Source organism: Apostichopus japonicus, chromosome 6 (assembly GCF_037975245.1).
Source record: "Apostichopus japonicus isolate 1M-3 chromosome 6, ASM3797524v1, whole genome shotgun sequence".
Taxonomy (NCBI): Eukaryota; Metazoa; Echinodermata; class Holothuroidea; order Aspidochirotida; family Stichopodidae; genus Apostichopus; species Apostichopus japonicus.
In genome coordinates this window covers 11,516,479-11,538,833 of record NC_092566.1, presented here as the reverse complement: position 1 = coordinate 11,538,833, position 22,355 = coordinate 11,516,479, and the positions used below count along the sequence as shown (strand labels likewise).

General features: G+C 37.3%; 1 protein-coding gene across 3 annotated transcripts in view; it reads left to right on the top strand.

Annotated features, from left to right (window-relative positions):
* Positions 1-3,604: 3,604 nt before the first annotated feature.
* The window catches only part of LOC139968992 (nuclear factor NF-kappa-B p100 subunit-like), a 31,612-nt gene continuing 12,861 nt past the window's right edge, over positions 3,605-22,355 (top strand). Inside the window, exons 1-9 of one of the 3 annotated variants that reach the window (XM_071973652.1) lie at positions 3,605-3,753; positions 6,213-6,480; positions 8,663-8,761; positions 11,661-11,809; positions 19,055-19,332; positions 19,637-19,836; positions 20,074-20,212; positions 20,828-20,914; positions 21,376-21,690. In XM_071973652.1, the coding sequence (XP_071829753.1) occupies positions 6,292-6,480; positions 8,663-8,761; positions 11,661-11,809; positions 19,055-19,332; positions 19,637-19,836; positions 20,074-20,212; positions 20,828-20,914; positions 21,376-21,690 (1,456 nt within the window). In that variant the 5' untranslated portion in view covers positions 3,605-3,753; positions 6,213-6,291. Of the gene's footprint in view, positions 3,840-3,909; positions 4,032-6,212; positions 6,481-8,662; positions 8,762-11,660; positions 11,810-19,054; positions 19,333-19,636; positions 19,837-20,073; positions 20,213-20,827; positions 20,915-21,375; positions 21,691-22,355 lie in introns of those variants that run through there. The other 2 variants (XM_071973651.1, XM_071973653.1) reach the window with 2 other exon arrangements.

Genomic DNA, 22,355 nt, shown 5'->3' with positions numbered 1-22,355 from the left:
CGCAACCTATAAAGCAAAGAACGACATTTACATAGCATGGACACTTCTCAAAGGTACCGTTATAATCATTAACGAGGATCTTACATGGCCATAGTAATCAACTTCTTTTCGCCGGAACAAGCAACCACCAGAAGGTAAGAAAATCATGGACCCAAGATGGGAAAGTATTGATCATTGACGGGTCTGGCAAAAGGAACAGGAAAATAATGACCTCCCTGGAATCTCTGGAAAAACTTCGTTAACCTCTGTTGTTACAGACAAGTAGTCGGTCGCCATTTTGAGAACCATCGCCGACCTATAACCTCTCCTATGTGTGCACATTTTGCTTCTATTTTTCTCAAATCCGATTTATTTCCACTATTGAATAAACACTGTCTTACTGGAATCAAGCCAGCTTGATCGGATTTGCTTTTTTTTTTGTTGCTTCATTTCGTGATATGCGGTCCTTACCTCTAGTTGCTGTTCTTACTTCTTTCTTTGTGTTTTTTCTTTCTTGGACTTTTTATTGTAAACTATGGTATGTATAAATCATCTTTGCTGTACATGCTTGTGTTGTTATTGCTCTCTGTGATTGTAATGGCACGACAACTGCATTATTATTATTATTATTATTGTTAAAAACTCAGCCGAGGTCATTCCTTGTGTTATCTGTACATACATTCTCATCTGAATGATAAGTATAATTCTTCTGGATGTGAAATTTACTAATACTCTTTCGATGACAGGTCTCTTTGGTGTAATCCTCCATGACATTTCTGACCATTTTCCAATTTTTACTGATATATGTGAAAATGAACGTACTCAATGTACATCCCTGCAGGACACCTATCACTAATTATAGCAGAAATATTCCTCCAGCCACTCTGTAGAGCTTCTTGAAGATGCCCTACAAATAGTGAGACCTGGACGGATGCTTACAGGTGTAATGACGCAGATAGCATTTAATATGTCGAATGATACTTCTGTTCAGCATTATGGTAACTGCTTGCCTCTTGTCTCCCATAAGACACAGGTCAAAGAATAGTGATAATTATTGGATATCCCCTGGTATTTCAAATTCTTGTAAAACCTAAGCATCGATTGTATATATATAGGAAATATGTAAGTAGACGAACTATTCAAAATCTCACTGACTACAACCGTATTCGTAATCGTCTTATAATAATACCTCTGTTAAACTTTGTGCAAAAATATATATATATTATTTACTTTTATTACTGAGTATAGTTTTGGTAATGATATAGAGAGTACTCTTCGTGGTCAGAGAAACGACATGTCAATACTGAGATAAACTCAACCACCTTGAAGGCTCTGATCCTTAGAAAGTCATGAGCAACGAACAATTTACCAGTGTTTAGTTGGTCCAATAACGCTACAAAATATCACCACTGTTTGCTCTACTACCTTCGATTCCTATCATCTCGAGACTCCTGTTGCTATCTCTATTTTTATCACCGTCCCCACAACTAATGATGAAGTCCTCGAACTGATCGTTTCTTTTAATCTTTGGTGTCCCCAAGGATCTATGTGAAGTCCATTGCTTTTCTTCATTTATTTTCAATGATGTGTATAAACCAGTAACATACTTCAAATAATTTCTTATGCTGATGATGCAAACCTTTCTTTTCAAATCGTGACCCAATGACGTTGTTAGAAACTGTTCAGAATGATTTTGTAAAAGTACGCAACTGGTTTTGCGGTAACAAGCTATCTTAATGTCAGAAACTTCGTTCGCTGTAATGTTTAACTCGCCATCCATGCCCTTCCGAATTTCCAAGATATTGAACTCTGTGGCGTTAAAATCAAGATCTCACAGGATCTCTTAATAATACACTTATTCTGCCTAATTTATCTTATTGTAATGTTAATTTATCTTATTGTAATGTTGTCTGGGCAGTACTTTACCGTGGATTCAGACACTCTTTCTACTTCAGAAGAGTTGCATACGCATATGCGCCTGATTCCCAACAAACGCCATATACATTATTCCATTCCTTTGTTTACAAAGCTAAAAATTCTGTCCATTTCTAATCCTAATCGTTACTACATTGCATCGGTATCTTTATGTAAATTGGCTTCATGACATTTAAACATGTTAACCTTTAAACATTACTTTCACTTCCGCGGTGAAGCTCATGCCTATTATACACACTACTCGAATCATATTTCTATCCCATTTTTTTGTACTCAAAACTTCTCAACACAGTTTTAGATACAAAGGTGTTAAAGTATTGACCTCCGTACCAGATAACGTAAAAAAAAACTGCAGGTCTATCGACACCTTAAAAGTAAGCTCAAAGATCATATCATTTCTATACAGTAATGATAGATACAAGGGCGTAGGAACCGGGGGGCTGGGGGCGCCAGCCCCCCCCCCAGTGAAAAATATGGAGGGGCGGAAGTATCATTCCGCCCCCCCCCCTGCTTCGCAAGTCAGAAATCCCCTTTTTCATTCCAAAATGAGAAAAATATCTCATTTGAAGCACCAAATTGCATCTAAGGCTAGGTGAAAATGCAAAATTATTTACAAAATGGAGCGGGTGTTGAAGAGTGCTATATTGCACCAAATTGCATTCGAGGCCACCTGGAAATACAAAAAAAATCCAAACGGGAGGGGGACACCCCCTCCCCTTAGACCCCTCCCCCAGGCCGGCCACCAGTCTTCAGCCCCCCACTCAAAAGTACCTTCCTACGCCACTGGATAGATACATATCTTCTCTTAGGTTAACCGTATTATATAGTTGTTAAATGTTGTTTCTTTACGTTAACGGGGTGATTACACCTACAAGCATTTACAAGCTTTCTGTAATTACTTCCCGGTCTCTTCTAGTCCTCGTCTGGTTGTATATTGTCTGTATTCTACTAAAGATGAACGAGTCTGATTTACAGTTTTATTAAAAGAAACGTAAACGTTTTTGTCCCTCGGACGCCATTAATGCAGAACACAATGATACAAGCTTTTTGTTAAATTACTTCCCGAAAAATGGCTCACCGAATTTTTCTCCACCGTCCTCATCGTCCAAAAGAAGTAGAAATCAAATTTTGCCATTCGATAAGCACATTGTTTCGGAAGAACATGATATTGCCCTAGAATCCTAAGATTCTTGGTACTACACAGAGAGTCGGTTGATCTGCCTCCCACCCCCATCCGGATCCAGTTGCTGTGTACACACAACTCTAGTATTACCAGGGAGTTGTTCGATAACAACTCCCTGGTATTACTCCACTCATGTACCGGGAAAAGTAGATGAGTCAATTGATTGCGACCAGAGGACTGTTTTCTCTTTCGCAATTGGTTATTGATCAGGGAAAATCCCGTTTTTTCGACATTTCCCTACAAGTGACCTTTGAAATCAAAGGAACATGCTTCTGTTCTTTTCGAATAAAAATTGCCAAAAAGTACATAGAAATGCTTCTCGGAGAATAATAATATGTGTTTTACTTCTATAAAATTATTATAGGTATCACCAATTTTAAAAATTCAAATAAACTTGCATAAGCAACAATAATAAGATTGTGTTTTTATCTGGCAAAACTGGTAAGGGCCCTCCCTTGTTGCTATTTTTAGTAACATAAGTACGCACACAACTCCGTCAGCCATGTTTTCCATACACGCAAAGTATAGTATAGTACACGGACGCCATTGACTCGCTGGCAAACAAGTATTTTGCAAGAGAGTCGTTGGGAAAAAAGGGGATTTTTTGTGTCGTAATCACTCGTACAGTAAGGGCTTGAAACACATTCAAAGACAAGGTAAGTAACGTTGTATATTTCTTCTTTGCATCTCTATAACGAATGTGTCAGATGTACATTTTGTAAGGACCTCATTTTTCAATGAAGTAAGTACTTCCGAATCCGAGATTCGAAGACATCTTTCCACAGTATGTAGCTTGTAATGTAAGCTTACACTTACAGATTCATCTCGACCAGTGCAGTGTTTGTAGTAACGTAAACTTAAAATCAAGTTTATATATGAATACATGGAATACAGCCGAAGAGGACAACTGCCCTAAGGCCTAACTTAAGTTCTGGTTAGCATGTTACAACTAGTTTAGGCCTAGTTTGTATGGTGTTTCGTAGGCAAACGTTAGGATTGTTGTGACTAAGTTTGGCCCTAGGCCTAGGCCTAAGGGTATACAAATTTAAAATGTAGGCAATTTATAACTTAAGTTAGTGTCACTGTTACCGTGTGATCCCTAGGCTAGCTAGTAGGATGTTACACTCTTTTTCTGCTAGTCTAGCCTTAGACTTAACATATTACTCTACTACGCCAAACAGGTATCTGGTTTATTACTGAGGACGGCTGTATAGGCTAGGTCCAATATATTTTGCACATGTTCATCATATGGAAATGCATAGTATTTGACACCAACTTTCAAAGATATCGGCAGTCAATCAAGTTTGAAATGTTCAGCAACTTTGTAGTGAACATAATGTTAGTCACTCCAGAAGCATTTGACTTAATTTCAAACCAACTTCTCAATTGCACAAATCTTCCCAAAATGTTTGAAGCAAATTAGAAATAGGCCTTATAATGTTTTTTTTTAAAGTTGTACAGTACATATATTTACCTAAACTTGTCTTCAATTTTTCCATGTTAACAGTAAAGATTACATAGCAAGGCAGCTGTACTGTCTTTGGCAGTTAGACCTCACTATTAAACTGTTTTGACCAAAATTTGAAAGATCATGACATTTGGATTTGATTCCAATACCAACTCTCAAATTGTAATTCTAAAAGGCTAATTCATGATTTATAACTTGCAATATGGAAATACGCTTTCTCTTTAACAGTGAAAACATTTTGGTATTCATCCTATGACCAGTTATAAAAAAAAAATTGCCCATGACACAGGTTTATTCCTGCCCCACAGGCTACAGGGGCACCTGGATATGTGTGACATTATTTTGTTATTATTTGAGCAAACATTTGTTGCAATCATACAATTATTGAGAAGGAAAACTTATCATTTGGACATTTATAGTGCATTTTCTATGAGAACTGCATGGTGTATAAGATCACAAACTTTTTACAATTTTGATACGTTTCTTGTGGAAAGGAATTTGCTACTGTAGAATACTTAGTAGTGCACTACACCTTGAGTCATTTCTGCAGACAGTGATGGAGTTGTGGACACATACTACTCCTATCTGGTAACAGAACTTTAATTGTGGAAGAGACATGAAAGTAAACATGAAGTAATTGCTTATCAAATATTACATTTTACCATATTGCTTTAAACTTTTTAGAACCATCTGAAGATTCCATCCAAATTATTTATGTAACAGCCAGACATTACTGTATGTGCACTGATCATTGAACAAAACCTATGTCGTACTTGTGTATAATGCAACTTGTATAGAAATTTAGCAAGTGAGAACCCATTTGTTTGTCCCATAAAAAGCCTTCAATTCTGCCAAATCATTTAGACCACTGGTCTGCAAACTGTTAGGCCCACAACCCAGCAGCTTCATGAGGACTGAGCCCACAGCCCACCAGATCCCACCCCTCAGAATAGATACAGCCCACCAGACCCCACCCCTCAAAATAGATGAAAGTTAGCTTCTAAGACAATGGGTTTGGTGTTAACAAAAATAACTTGATCCATCTTCTCCAGCAAGTTCTAAAACTGTTGACAAAGCTTCCAACTTTTCACAAAAAAAAAAAAGGATAGACCACTAATGAAAGTCTTGCATCTCATCTTTGGGTAACCACATATTTTGCAGAGATTGTAAAATTATGATCAGATTACAACAGTGGTGTTCTGGACCAGTGGCTACTTTCTGTGAAATGTGGACCCTGGTTGACTCATTCATGTTGCATCTATAGTTCATTCCTTATGATATATTGGTGTATGGTTGTGGTATTTATATTGTTCTCTCACATGAATAGCACTTGGTCACAGTGCTGTGCACTGAGTGTCTGCATGACATGACCATCAATTGAACAGTAGGCCACTGATAATGGCATTGGCGAGAATGAATCACAGTCGTTTCTTTGAAAACCCAGCTAAGTGTAGTAAAGAAATCACTGTCTACTCTGTGACCCAAATCTATGAAGAAGAAGAATATTTGGAATTTATTCTTTGTCTGTATCAGGCAAGGGAATGCATGGTAATTGAAACATTCATCTGAAAGGCCACCTTGACATATATAAACTAGTTTGTTCATTGCAAGTTGTAAATGCAGTTTTGTTTATAAACTTTCTTGCAGACATAGTTTCAGCAATTGCCACTTTGTATCTGAGGGCAAGACCTACCCAAAGGAAAAGGGAATTGAACCTTCCATCACAATGACGGACGAAAAGACGGACTCTTCGCATTCCATTGAGCTGCCCGTGGGCATGTTAAATGCCTTACGTCAAGATGGGGACCTTGGTGGTGATGATGTCAACATGGGTGCGGGTGCCATGATGGATTTAGACTTGAATCCTATCGGTCTGAATCTTCCAAATCTGAAAATCCTGGAACAACCTAAATCGGTAAGACTTAAAAAGAAGCAATTTTTAAAATTTTACTGAGATTATCTTTATATATTCACCATTTTATTTTTGAAGTAATTGTACCAGTAGTTCTCATCTGTGAAAAGGTCAAGACCGGCTATTTTAAAGATTTAATTCAATACAGAAAGTTTTGTTTCCCACAAATGTAATGTATTTTACGGTTCATATTCAAACCAACAGATACTGTTTCAAACTTCATCATACATGATTTTATTGTGTTGGGTTTTATCTTTGCCATTATGGGTGTAGTTGACAGTTCACGTTAGGTATTAAGTTTTCAGTAATCTGGTCTTTCAAGGCAGTGTTGTGCATTGCAATTGATATGAAGTATTGCAGTGCTAGTCTATTGTAAAACCCCATCACAAAGTAACTCAAATTTCATTTCAAGTAGCGAAGCAAAAGTAAAAAAAGTTGTTAAGCTTGCTTTTACATGAGAAAAATTGAGATGGAAAAACGTGGGTTGTTTTGATACTTGGAAGAAGACACAGTTTTGATGGTAGTCACCACTACAGTCTACAGTAACATAGGTCGATAGGCCTAGCTTTCTCAAGGCGGGCATCTAGAATATGGTCAAGTTGTTCGCCTCTTCTAATTTGGCTGTTGTCATTGACGTCAAACTATATGACCAAAAAGTCCAACAGAGACTGACCCAAGATGAAGGATACCACATAAAAAACAAGTTCTTAAATATTCTATGACATTACTAAACCTTGCAACGCTGTTCTCTCGACAAACAGGCAATGAGCGCTAAAGGCAACACTCGCAGGATGAAGTGTAACCTGCAGAGACTATTAGTGGCAAAGTAGCGTAAATGCAAGTTCTATATTTGTTGTACCATGATTGATATTAATAATTGTAGAGACAGAGCAAAGATATGAAATTAGGAATCGAAATTAGAACTTCCAGTATTGAGATACTGCGTCATTGATGCTCTTGTACTATTATGAAATATGTCCAGCCAACAAAATGTTGCAGATTAATTAATTAATGACTCACTCAATTACAGTGATTTGGTGAAATAATTTTGATTAAAGAAAATCTTATTTAAGAAATTATCTTGGAATAAATCCCCAGCAAACTCAAAATTCTGCATTAAATGGTTGAATATGGTAGCACCAGGTTATAATAATAACAAAATACAGCTTCCCTCTGGTGAATCAGATTTCTGAGATGACTGAACCTGGTACTAGGTTGTCAAGAAACGATCAATTTTCATTTGATCCACGGTCCGTCCCAAGGCATTGTTATTAGAAATGTGCCCACATACCATCTTTTCACATTGTCCTAAGACTCTACTAGCAAAGTGTTTCCTTTATGTATGTCACACCCACAAAGATCAGCCTTTTCCATTGTTTGGTCATTTTTATGATTATTTGTTAGTTATTTATGTTAAAATCCATAATACAGCAGTTCATTAGGCTGACTATTAAAAGTTTCAAATGATTATAAAAAGAAAGCAAAGAAAGGAATAGGGAAAAAAAAGACTTTGTGATTTGCTTTGTGCAAATAACTGATACCTATATAGAAAAGTGTAGTGCAGAAACTTCAGCTTTTAAAATCATGTACTGGCCAGCATGAACATTTTCTTGCTAACCAGTGCTACTTTTGAGAACAGAGATTCTTGAATGTTGCCGTGAGTGGATCAATGGCGGATTATTTTGAGGAATACTGCTGTAAGTTTGGCAGAAAGTTCTAAGGCAATCTAAGGCAAACAGCTGCCGTGATGATGTGGACAGTTTTACGGGCCAGTAGGTATAGCCAGTTCACAAGTACACACAGAAACTTGCTGATAGTGGGTTTATATATAATTTGTATAGCTGTCCCTTTGTATATTCTATATTTATTTGTCGCAAATCAATACAGTAAAAAACTAGAAGTAATAAATTAGTTTTGGTATTAATAAGTTGACAAATTTATAATTTTTTGGGATCTATTTTTTAAAAGAGTTCAAGGTTGAGGCCTATAGGGAGGGTACCTATTTAGTTACACTGCAATCTGTCCTTGATGTAAACAACAAGTCGTCCGCCGGGCAACATCCACAGCTGATTTGGTTGTCCGAACATGAATTTGGCATTCTCGGATGACCGGACTACCATCAAAACTTGCCCTGCGAGAAACATGACGTTAACTTTAAAACAAAATTTCTCATTTCTTCTATCAGAGAGGTTTTCGGTTCAGATACGGCTGTGAAGGACCATCACATGGGGGCTTGCCAGGAGAACATAGCCAGAAAGGGAAGAAATCATATCCATCTGTAGAGGTGAGGTCAAAAAGTCTGAGGTGTAGTAACTCCTCCTCTGGGACTTTATTTACTTGCAATCCTGATGGGATTTTACAATAAAACAAACTTTAACTTTGGCCATCAAAACTGTTAACCATCACTGTGTCAGTGTTTTGGTTTGGATGTTAGTAAGCAGTTTAAAGCTAGGGATTTTTTTTAACAAAAGTACACAGCTTTCAATTTTTATTCTTTTCCATTACTTTGATTTCCAATTACCGAAAGGCGAAAGAATTGACTTTATTCCCTTTCGACCAGGTCATTTTAATTTGCTCTAGAAGTGTGCCTAGAGTCCACTTGTAACATTTTGAACCACAACAAGCTGCATGCGTAAGGATTTCACACAACTAAATTTGTGTTTTCAAACATGTTTATTAAATATATTTAGATTTCAGCTAGGGGTATTTCAAAACTTAACAAACAAACAGAAGAAATTCCAAAGAGATTACACCTATTCTCCATACAATACCTCCATGTGATGTCACATTGAATTTACAATACACCTCACCAAATAACATTTCAGATTTGAATGAGTTCCCTTCAAAAAAAGGGGAACAATCTCACTGTTTTGTAGTCATGTTGATTCAGACTTGGTGTCATTTGCTTCCAAAAATATGGCTGTTCACTTTTTTTTTCTTTTCTCTTAACAATAGACACTCATTTCCACACTAGAAGGTTTCTATTGTGATATACTTTACTGTTTAAATTTAGCAAAGACATCATTCAAACAAGTTGTACTAAACCTGCCTAACTAATTCATGCAACTAATTTATGGAATTCAAACAACTCAGTTACAGTAATATACAATATGTATGAATTTTGGCGGCATACTGATAATGCTTACAGAAAAGCAATTGGCAAAACTCAAAGAGTACAAAACAGTTTTGATCAGACTGCAGTGTGAACACACTACAGTATGTATGTCTACCAGGCTGTGAGCCTTTGTTGCATTTTTCCATTATATATATAGTACTGTATTTCGAACATGGTACGTACTGAAATTTGAAAGCTTCAATGATTTCCTGTGTTGTGGTGTACTTGTCCTCAATGTGTTGTATGATATGCAATGTTTGCTGTGTAGACCAAGTGTAGACATACTTTACTCTACCTGTAGTGTTGAGGGAGCTGATTGTTGCAGATTGTAAGAAACTGAGGATAAAATGTGTATTCTTGGAGAGAAAAACAGAAATAAATCAAATTAGTTTAAAGGCAGAATGTTTAGTGGTAGGGTTTATAACCTAGTGAAAGTAAAACAAGGACAAAAAGTATTCTTGATGCTGTACAAAATGTCTACAAATCAATGTTGTCAGACGAGTGGGAACAAGAGAACAACAAATTTGTCAGTTCTGTGTTTGCTTGAAGTAATGAAGGGATCGTAGTTTTGGTAATCTGCTTAGTGGTTCAATATCTTTGACATTTATTTGTGCCAGTAGCCTGTTTGTTCAGATGGCAGGGAATTATTTATCTGGTATCACATCGCAAAATGCTATGCAAAGTGGGCAAATTGCTGTACAAGTGTGAAGATGTATGTATCAGTATTGTACACAGGTACCATAGTGTTATACAAGACAAAGTTGAGGGCTTTCAAAAGTGCTGCGAAAAATCTTTCATTCTTTCTTTTGTTTGTTTGCTCGTTCGTTCTTTTGTTCTTTCATTCGTTCGTTCGTTTGTTTGTTCGTTCTTCCTTTCTGAATTTCTTCCTGAACTTCTTTTCAATTTTTTTCTGAATTTCCTTCTTTCTGAATTTCTTTCTGAATTTCTTTCTTGCTTTCTGAATTTTTTCCTGAATTTCTTTCTGAATTTTGAATTAATTACTTTCTTTCTTTCTTAATTAATTAATTCACCATGAAAGAACCAAAGTAAATTTGACATTGCTATAATTGTAGAACTGTGACAGCTGTGAGCTACAGTAGGTAGGTCTGTGTACATGTGTTTAGTCTGTACAGTCTGTACAGCAGTTTATTACTCACTTCATAATTTCATGATCACGGTACAACTGTTCACTGTACATATCAGTGATGAGAGAGCAACGTTCAGGCAATATGCACAAGATCAAAGTACAAACTCCATGATTTTGCTGAGTTTTGCAAACAAAGCAAAGAGGGATTTTAATCCCTGAGCTGTTTGGCCAAGTTGAATGTACCCAACAGGAACCGACAGAAGCCAGTCTGTAACTAAGAAAACAATTTGGTTTGGTCTTTTGCTTATTCAGCATTGTCCACACTTTTACAACTTAAATACTGAATTTGTGTTACATTATAGTCATTAGAAACAAGAGACTGGTGGTTTTATCAAACATCCATGGTTTCATGCCATGATATGCTTAATGAGCAAAAAGTAAACGATTCCTAATTGATCTGAGATAAATTTGTGAATGGGCTCAGCATTGTTGCCAAGGTGATTATCAGTCACATAGGTAGATGCCCAAACTTTGACTGTGCAAAGGGAAGCAAAATATTTTTTTTAAAAATGCTAACATTCGCAAATTGATTTCTCCTTACAAGATTCAATATGAAAGAAAAATAATGAGATAGTTATACTGTAAGGTTAGTGTTGAGTCACTTCTCTAGAAAGTTGAGAGAAAACAAGCTGGTGCAGTATTGCTTCCTTAAATGTTTTAATGAATGGCTACACGTTCGTTTTGCCATGTATGTTTGCATTTCTTGAGTACATACATACATATATACAGTACATACATACATTGGGTACATTGTTTATATATTAGGTTTACTGCAGTTATGAGTTTACAGGTGGCCTGCTACAGTACAATAAGTAAATTACCCCTCATGCCTCTCCCTCTCCCTGCTAATGTACTCATTTGTTTTTTAACTCTCTTGAAAATGTCATTTTAAGAAAAGACTTTCTTAATTTCCTGTCATAGATTGTCAACTACAAAGGAGATGCTCGCATTGTGGTATCCCTGGTCACCGATGAGGAAGTTCCCAAGCCCCACGCTCATTCCCTAGTCGGAAAGCACTGCTGTAACGGTATCTGTACCGTTCAAGTAGGACCCAAAGATCTCACAGCATGGTAAGTCATTAATTTGTAATTAATCATATAAAATCAGTAGTTTTGATGGAATCTTCAGTCAAGCCAAAATAATGTCAGGTGATATTTTGTGGACATGGAAATCCTGGAAAGTTATTAGTTAGTGGTTAGTTTAATATAGAGTTATCTTTCTTTTCTTTTTCCGTCTTGAAAGTTGAAACAAACTACTAAACAGCATTGAAATTTGAAAAGTGTTTAGAATCTGTGAAGAAGGTTGTGTCTGGCAATTTTGTGAAATTTAAAGTCAACAATTGCAATGAAAGTGGCAAATTTGTGAATGCAGAAATGGCCATCTGGTACGAATAAGTACCTATATTGTGATTTGCTGATGGATTGAAAGAGCCTTATAGTTCTATCTTGGGATGCTATGAATATTGGTCATTGTCAAATCATATACATTAGGCGGACAAAGAACCATCGACTTCTCCCCAAAATGCCCATTTTTTGGGAGGGATGCAGGGGGAATTTTGCAGTGCCATGGACTTGGTCCTCATTATCTTTCCCGTACTAGTATTATAACACATTGTTATGAAACAGAAAAATGGCATCCCCATATGGAGTAATGAGCAGGAGATTTAAACTGTTGGGTCGTGTTGGATTGGGCTAATGTGCGGCTAACCACAACTCTCTCCAACTCATTCACGACGATGAGGAGTGGGAGAGAGTCATGTCGGGCTGCAGTCGGGTCAGGGCAATTTGTGTGTGCCTTAAGCCATGGTTTATTTCAGGAAAGAATTATTATTTATATTATGTTGCAATTACAAATTATGCAACATTATCGTAAGTGATGCTTGTTGCACTCATGTTATTCAGCTGTGCCCTATAACAATGGTGGAGTTATAAAAACTGGAAAAGGAGTAGAAAGGCGGCAAGGCCTGTGAAAAGCAAGGCTTTGTTAATATAGCTAAACTATATCATGTACTGTAGCTAGTGCAGCGTAACTTCTGAGAAAGTCTTTTTGTCTTGCTAAAGTTAACAAATTATTGTCTGTGTGTGCCGTCCATTGAAATCCATATGTATGTGATTTCCCTTAGAGAAACTTTGGTATCCACATGAAACCTTGCCTAGTGGTAGAATATATATTAGGAGAATAGTGCACCAATGGTGCAGCTTCATGTTTACGTACAACTTGATGAACAATAATGGAGAAATGTAACTACTAATTCAGAGTTATTTTTTTATATGGACTGATATGGACTTATGGACTGATGAGCAGGATATTTAAAAGACATACTGTAGCTGGTGGTTTTTCGACATCTTCTAATCCATTTAAATTTATGTTACATTGAATATTAACACTTGTACCTTTCCATTGATGTATGGCCGTTGTAATATTTTCTTTTGCGACTTGGTAAAACTTGATCAAACCTAGCACTTTGGACAAGGAATTTGCTCTTTCGAAAAAAAAATCCTAAGCGCTCACGTGACTGCAGGTCACCCTGTGATGTACATGTGTGGAATCGGTTAAGGAAAAATTGCGATCAAGCTGTTCACTTCAGCACTAACACTATGTGATACGACACTCTGTCATACTGTTAATATGAAAAAGCCTACGAATTGTGAAGTAGGAGGTTGCAAAACTAGTGTACTTCTGAAATCCGAAATTTTAGTTTCTTAAGGTTTCCCAGTCATCAAACCGACGGTAAACATCGCAGGCTTTGGATTAACCTTGTAAGTAGCACCCGATAGGAGGGCACAAGTGGTGCAGCTTCATGTTTACTTACAACTTGATTAACAATTATGGAGTAATGTAACTATTAATTCAGAATTAGAAAATTTAGTGGCGGATTCTGAATTTCCCTTGACAGATTTAGGTAGGGTCATTAACCATTATGAAAGGTATAGACACGAGTACAGGATTTAAATGAAGCGGTGCGGCCCTTGGGTGGTTGAAGCAAACTCTATGTGGGGGTCTCATTGTTTAACCCCAGCAACAGTTTTAGAAAACAGCTTAGATGTCAAATAGTGCATTGTGAAGCATACTTTATACTATTAATTCAGTCTGAGTGTAAGGGTGTACTAAAATGTACTGTGTGGCAGTCTGCATATCATTGGCTGTTTTTTGTTGTTTTTGTTGTTTTTTTTCTTCTGGGAAACTAGGGTAACATTTACCATACATTCTTTAATAGGATTATAAATATCCCTTTGAAGGGGAAGTACTGCAATGTCAGGTCCAAACCACACCCCGACACGTGGTTGCTGATATCAGGTTGTGGTAGGTGTTATAGTCGGTGATAAAACTATCCTCAAAAGCTTCCGGTCTTCGACCCAATGTGAGAGGAAAGTGGCACTGTATCGGAACAAAATACACAATCAGATTCTCTGATAATACTTTGTCCAAATACAATATACTAAATATGTTGCATAAATTTATAATACAAAATTTGTAACAATAAGCCATATATGAATCTTGAACAAAGTTTAGTTTGTTCCACATACAAACAAAAAATTGGTTAAACTCAAACATATATACATTCCTACTCCAAAGCTATGGTGAGCACATCGTAACTCTCCTTTATGCACACTAACCTCATGTTCACTCCACTGAACATATAACCCCTCTCTGCCAAAATCACTTGAATTAATTTGTAATGCTATAAAAGTTACCATCACTATTACAATCATAGCAAACATCCACTTTCTTAAGGAAAGTCAATTAAGGCGTGACTTTTACTATCCAACATAATGAAAAATTACTACACAAAATTAAACTGACTTTTGTATGCATATTCACCTCCAAAAGTATACAAACTTTAAAGTGGTTGCATCCCGAATATTACATATACAGAACAGATTAATATAACAAGTTTCTACTTACAATGGTTCCAGTTCTTAAACTGTCAGACGAGCTCTGCAATACAGCTTTACTTTATCCGGTCAGGTGATGTACTTCCATCCCAACTCTGCCGACAAGCTGCCCTATCCAGAACACTAAATATTGTGTGATACTGGAATCTCCAGGGAAAAATTGTGTTTCAAGCTTTCACAGTTAAATGCCAGATATTAATTAAAGTATGCCAGCCCAGGCTTCAATACAGGTATCCTATATATAGGATCCTGTGCCCCATGATATGAAAATCACAATATTGTAGCTCCGTCTTTTTCAGCTAAGAGATATAGCAGGACTCAATCCGATGATGGTATTTTGGAGAGTGAATAAAAATCTTATCCAACACTCACTTCACTGGCTGGATGTGATGTCACACATAATTAATAGTGTATCAATTTGCATAACTTGGCAATACAATACATTGTCATCTTGACTATGTCCTGCCCTGGTGGGTTTCTTTTGTGTGCACTAGCTATGCTATGCTACCCTGTACCTTTGTATTATTATACTATGCCCTGACCTGGTGATGTTTCTTTTGTATACATACTCAATTATGCTACCTTGTATTTTTGTAGTGAATAGAGGGATTAGGGTTTATGTAAATTGTCCTACATCCTTGGATACTACTTTCCAACATCAACAACAACCAGCATTGACTAAAGTCAAAGTTACTAAAAAAAAACTTTCTGAAATAAACAGCTGACAGATTGACTTGTTCTGTCATACAAATACAAATTAACTAAATTATACTATTCTAATGTGACACATTGTGTAATGTGAAGATACTGTAATGAAGTTTTCAAATTTGATGGTATTTTGAATGATGTCAGCAGAGTGAATGTTGTCATCAGGGTAATTCAGCTAAAAGAAGTTTTTATTTTTTTTTGCAATGTTTAAACCACTTGCTCACAGAGGAGAAGAATATTTGTAGCAAAAAGTTGCATTTTGATGAAATTCTTAAATACAGATAAAACTTGACAGCTACTGTCTAAAGCAAAACATTTCAAATGTAACAAGTTTCAAGAATAATTCAACAAGAAGATTATATATGGTAGGAAAAGTCAAGCTCTCTAAGAACATTACTCCAATGAGATCACAGACCACCTCTTGTACAGAACTTTACTGTGATCCAGCCTCTTTGAAGAATAGAGGGTTTAAGCCCTGAGTCAACGTAGATTACATTCGACCAAACAATATCTCGAGTCAGGGTCATGATATTTAGATCCAGGGGGTTTTAACCTACAGTGTGGAATATTTCTTTATCTCTTTGATATTAAGCGGACATACTGTCTGTCACCAGAGTATTTCTGTAACTATTTTGTGACCTATTCACATGCTGAGACAGTTACTACTTTCATCCAGGTATAGATGTCCTGTAATATCCTATTTATGAACCGTTCCACCGTAGCGCAGTTCTGAATTGGGTGTCATGTGACTATATACTGTAATATGCTATTGGTGCCAGGAAGGTTGCTTGGTGTACGCATTCATGCACACAGTAGCCTTGTACGTCATTGTTTGTTCAAGGTTTCGTGTTTGCTGTCTGCATTATTCGTAGATTCTGATGGGCGTCATTTACATTTCAATGGTTAAAAATGGAGTTATGAAACAAGTTTTTGTCAAGGAAATGGTAGGGAGCTTTGAGGGGAATTACCCAAACAAGATATCTGCCATATTGAGTGAAAGCAATCAGGCGTGCCGTGGTTTGCTGTACAAGGCTAATTGAATTAGACAAAAATTATTATGACGATATCTTATTTCCATCATGTAATCCTCTTTAATTTCTGTACAAGAAAAATGGAAAAAATTGAATATGACGTTTGTTGAATGGTGGCCTGGTCATTTTGCCATTACCTTGAAACCTAATAAATTCCTGACTGAATGGACGTAATGTATCATTACGTTTCCTACTTGCTCCCTCCCCCCCTCCAATCGACTTTACAGAACTTGTATATTATCGCAAAAATTGTTATTGCACTGAAAACCAGAGTTGTGTATAACTGTTTACTGTATAACTGTATGCCTTCATAAGTGCACACTGTTGTGGTGTTTTATATCCTTGTTATACCTGATTGTTGTCCCTGATGGTTGTCCCTGATTGTTGTCCCTGATTGATATCCCAGATTGTTGTCCCTGATTAGATACTAGTGCTACACAGTCATGTGTGACTGGAAATTGAAGTCATTTACCGTAATGTTTACTGTTCCTGTGTGGTATCACTGTCTGTATATTAAGAACAAATTCACAAATACTGAGTAAGCAGATTTCTGTGGCAAAGAATAAAGAAATTTATGCCTAGAACAGGATTCAAAACCAGTGACCCCTGGCAGACTGTGGGTTGCAATCCCTTTGCTGTAACAACCAAGCTATTTAACCCTTAGTTGGTGACAGTGCCTATAAAGCTGATTTCTCTGCCGAGGGCATCAGTCAGAAGCCACAGTACTATACATTGCATATAGTGTATTAGTTTCCTTTAATATATAACCAAGCAAGTGGCAGGGATGGGACATCAAGAGAAAATTTCTCAAGTACTGAGCCCACTCTTTCTCCATTGACAATCAAAATCTTTTGAATTGAAGTCAATGGAGCTGCACATACAGTATTGATTTATAAGAATTGCAAAAAAAGATTTGAAATTATAGTAACCATACCCCTCATTCTAAGCTGTGGAATAACACAACCTAAAATTTGAGAAATCCTGCATTAAGACCTAGTTTTAGAATACTTCCTCTGAAGAACTTGTTTCTATATTGATATATAAATATATTTGTCGTTTACCTCCATTTCATTAACAAAAGTCTGTTCAAAGTATCTCTTTCGAGATGCAGCTTTCGGAATCACAAATAATTTCGAGTTGGTTTGAGTCCTGGTGGAGGCTGGAAGTTTCTTTACTGCTCTGGATTTTCCAATTCACTACGATTTAAATTATATATATTCATTTGCCTTTGTCGTTTACCTCCATTTAGTTTGTTCAAAGTATTTCTTCGAGATCCGGCTTCAGGAATCACAAATGATTCAAGTTGGTTAACATCATGTTTGATCTCTAGAGTAAGGCAAATCTGTCACCAAAACAGAACTAGTATTGATCAATACAAATGGCAAATGCCTACAGTGGAATAACGACCTTCCTTACCGGTTTGGAAACTCTGGACATAGAATTAGCACCCATAGCCTAGTTGGTAAGGGTGTTCGCATATAAAGCTTTTTTTTTCAGGTTTACTTTCTTTGACTTAAGTTTTACTTCCAAGCCAAGCCGTACAGTACATAAATATGCTATCAATATCTTATCCTAACACACGGCTATGAAAGTATGTACAGTACAGGAAACTCAAAAACACTGCATTGTTCAGAAAAGTTCATTCAGAGTTCAAAATATGGACCACACCTTGTTATTTTAAACTTTGGTTCCCTCGTTGACCTCTGTATCCGCTGCAAAGTATGTTAAGTTAAATGCAGAACATACTAAGCCTGTGAGTCATTGCTCTAGTGTTACTGTAGGACTAAAGCAGCTGTTATAAATAATATATAAGCTTTATGTAGTGGTATTGCCCCAGTCCTGGATTCTAAGATTACTACAAAGAGATCAGCGACTAATATATTGTTTTTAAAATAAAGAAAAGAAAAAAGTTGGCTCAATCGGTGCAATAGGCAAAAGTGGATGTTTTAAATGTTCTTTTTTTTTACTTATGATTGGTAACTAATTTTTAAAACTGGTGGACTGGTTGATTGAATCAAATCCTTAGTTGGACTGTACGTTGATTATTAGTGTTTACTTCACTCTGTGTCCGGCAAGGTGTCCCAGTGTGCTCAAAGTGTGGGTTCCTATGTGAAGAAATACTGTACAGTATATGCTATCAATATCATATATCCAAACTCACTGCTTTGTTAGTCAGTACAGTACAGAAAACTTGAACACACTGCATTGTTCAGAAAAGTTCATTCAGAGTTCAAAATCGACCGCACCTGTGCTATTGTTTAATGTTTGGTTCCCTCAGTGACCTCTATTTCCATTGCAAAATACGTTAAGTTAAATGCAGAACTTGATTAAGTAAGCCTATAAGCCGTGGCTCTAGTGTTCGGATATGGCAGCTGTTATGATTTTTACGTATGATTCTATTGCAAAAGTACAAAAACTGACATGGAAGTATGCATTCATATACTACATTCATTGCAAATATGCAGCAAATTTGAAGTACACATAGCGAGTGATTTCTGATCACTGAAATTTCAACACTGCCACCTCTTATTATGAGCAATGTAGGTAATTTTATAATTTGTTCAGATGTCTCCCTCTTTCCTTTATGATTGTCAAGATTCTTCCATCATGGTGTTTTTTTACTTTATTTTTGCTGCTGGATTCGGTGTTGTAAGAAACATAACAAACTTTATCCTTGCAGCTTTCAAAATCTTGGTATACAACATGTTACGAGGAAGGAGGTCATACCGGTGTTAAAGAAGAGGATCTTGGAACATCAGAAGGTCTACAATGCACTCATCGGTCCAAACTCCTCCACCCAGATAGCCGAGGAAGAGGCGGAGAAGAGAGCAAAATCGATGGCCAAAGATATGGACCTCTCCAGAGTGAAGCTCTGTTTCCAGGCATATCTCAAAGATTCCGAGGGACGCTTTACTCGGGCCCTCTCGCCGGTCCTCTCGAACGTAGTCTATGACAGCAGTAAGAAACCCATCTTCAAATAGTTGATGTCCTTTAATTTGAAGAGACTTTACAAAAGTTGACTCTTTCCTTCCCCAACACCCCCTCCCCTCCTCCCCCATCCCTTCCCCTTCCTTCGTCTCCCACAGTCCCAATTTACCACGCAGTATGCTAAAAATGAACAAATACACAAGTCTCACAAATGTATAAATGAACTAACTTTATATCATCAGTATATATGTTAGGCAATAATTTACACACCTGTTCATTTTGAATCATACCCTTTTTTTTCATTCCTCTCTCTATCTCTCTGTTTGACCAACAGAAGCACCAAATGCTACCACTCTCAAGATCTGCCGGATGGACAAAAGCTCGGGAAGTGCCAGAGGCGGGGACGAGGTGTATCTCCTCTGTGACAAGGTCCAGAAGGATGACATCGAGGTTCGTTTCTTTGAAGTCAACTCCAAAGGAGACCTTACCTGGGACAGGAGTGCAGATTTTGGTCCTACAGATGTTCATAGACAGGTAAGAAACGTATCTTTTCTTAATAGTGCTTGCTCTGGTTTAATAATGAGGAAGGGGTGGGGACGGCATCCAGGGTATTAGATTATTAGATGATGCAAACGCAACCAGCTGTATTAACATAAATACTCATCGCTTATATCCTGTTACTTCTGTGAGGAAATTTCACGTTTTCCGTCCAATTCTTTCACACATAATATGTCATTGTGATATCTCTGATTGTGTTCTACCCCCCCACAGTACGCCATCGTGTTTCGGACACCAGTCTATCGAGACGGCAACATTGAGAAACCGGTGTCGGTACAGGTGCAACTGAGGCGCAAATCAGACAATGAAGTCAGCGACCCAAAACCTTTCACTTACCATCCACCCATCCAAGGTACACATCTTTTTCCCTCTCACACACATTTACCATTTAAAAGTATACTTCCTGTGGACATATTTGCAAAACTTTGCCCCTCTTTTTTCATTTCTGGTTCAGATGCTTTGGCATCCATCAGAACCTATGCAGTCAAGTTGGCATATATATGTGTATGTATGTGTGTATATGATGCCTTAGCTTGTAAACACAGCATCTCAAGAAGGAATTATGTGATTGATGTCATACTTGCTTAATATGTTGGTCATGGTCAGTAGATGATCCCTATTGTTTTTGGTAGGGCTATCTTGCATATTAATGAGTGGGCGGGCTTAATGTAAAATTCTGAAAATGTCAGCATCTCTTCAACCGTACGTCCGATTTAGTTCATACTGGGTATAGTGATGTAACTACATAGTAAGTATATACATGTTCTTTGCAACAACAGTTTTAACATTAATACTCATGAGTGGATGGAGGAGCTTAATGGGAAATTGTAAACACAATTTCTCAAATACAAATTGAATCGATGTCATATTTGGTAGGTAGAGGACCTACAATGAGTAGATGTGCCCTAATGTTTTGGTTCCCATCTCAAGAATATTAACCACTCATTGTTTTCTTTATCTATTGCAGACAGGGAAGGTATCTTGCGTAAGAGAGCCAAGAGGCTGCCAAACTTTGATCAGGGAGCTGGTCCAGGAAGTGATGGAGGTGGAGGTGGTATGTCATTTCTCTCTTTGTTTTTTGTTCGGGGTTGGGGGGTACAGAAGGGGGGACTTGCTTATTACCACCCAGTGTTAAATAGCACAATAGCTTGATGACGTCAACTATGCCTAAAACTACGTACCCAAAAGGTCAATTGAGATACCATAAATATATTTTTGGTGATGTTTGATTTGTTTAGAACAAATATCATTTGTGAGATGCAAATTCTTAGTACCTTGTTAACATGATAACTTGAAAAGCAAAGCTAGTATAAATTTTGTAGTTGATATATGTAGGTCTACCTTACTACAATTATATTGTTTGTTAATAATAGTCAAACCTTGAACATCTTGCCCATAGTCCCACTCAATATAATTGTCCAGTTGAAGGGTAGCAAGGAATAACAAAGCCTTCTGGCTGTCAAGTTTTCCATTTTGATTAAATCTCTACATTCAATTTGGTTTCCATGGTACCAGGTGGTCTCAACCTACCAGGATTCCCCTTTTCAGCGAGAATGCCTCCTGGCAGCTATACCACCAATGGACTACAGCTGAACAACGGTATGGGAATGCAGAGGAACCCCACCCCCCAGATTCCACAGTCTTCCCAACCAGTGGTGACACATCCAGAAATGATACCAGGTATTAACCACTTGCAGCAACGACAACAACATCACCCTATCATTGAACAGCCCCAACAGATGTTTATGCAAATGCAACAGCAACAGCATCAACAGCCACATCAACATCAGATTCAACAGCAACAACAACAACATCAGATTCAACAGAATGGTGAGATTTCTTAAATAAAAAATTTCTAATACAAAACATTTGATGGTAGCTTCTAGTTGTGGTAGTGTCTTTTAGTGAAGGCATCTTAGTGATGGTACCATTTGGTGGTGGTGACATCTAGTGGTGGTCGCATCTAGTGGTAGTAAAATCTTCAGTATTGTAGCTTCTATTGGTGGTGACATCTAGTGGTGGTCGCATCTAGTGGTAGGAGTATCTTAGTGGTCGTTAAATCTCCAGTTTTGTAGCATACAGTGGTGGTCGCATCTAGTGGTGGTAGCATCTAGTGGTTAGAGCATCTAGTGGTTAGAGCATCTTAGTGGTAGTAAAATCTCCAGTATTGTAGCATCTATTGGTGGTGACATCTAGTGGTGGTCGCATCTAGTGTTAGGAGCATCTTAGTGGTAGTAAACTCTCCATTATTTGTAGCATCTAGCGGTGTAGTGTCCAGTGGCAGTAGCATCTACTGTTTGAAACTAGCAGTGGTAGCATCAAGTGTTGGTCATCTACACTTCTTACTGGTATGAAACATTTGCAAGCTGCATTTTGCATTGAATTCGCCACAATCTGGTGGTGCCACATAGGTATAGATTGAGGTATCCATGTAATGGTTACAATGAAATTACTCAATGTTCAACAGTTTTACCAATGGAAATACAAAAAATCAT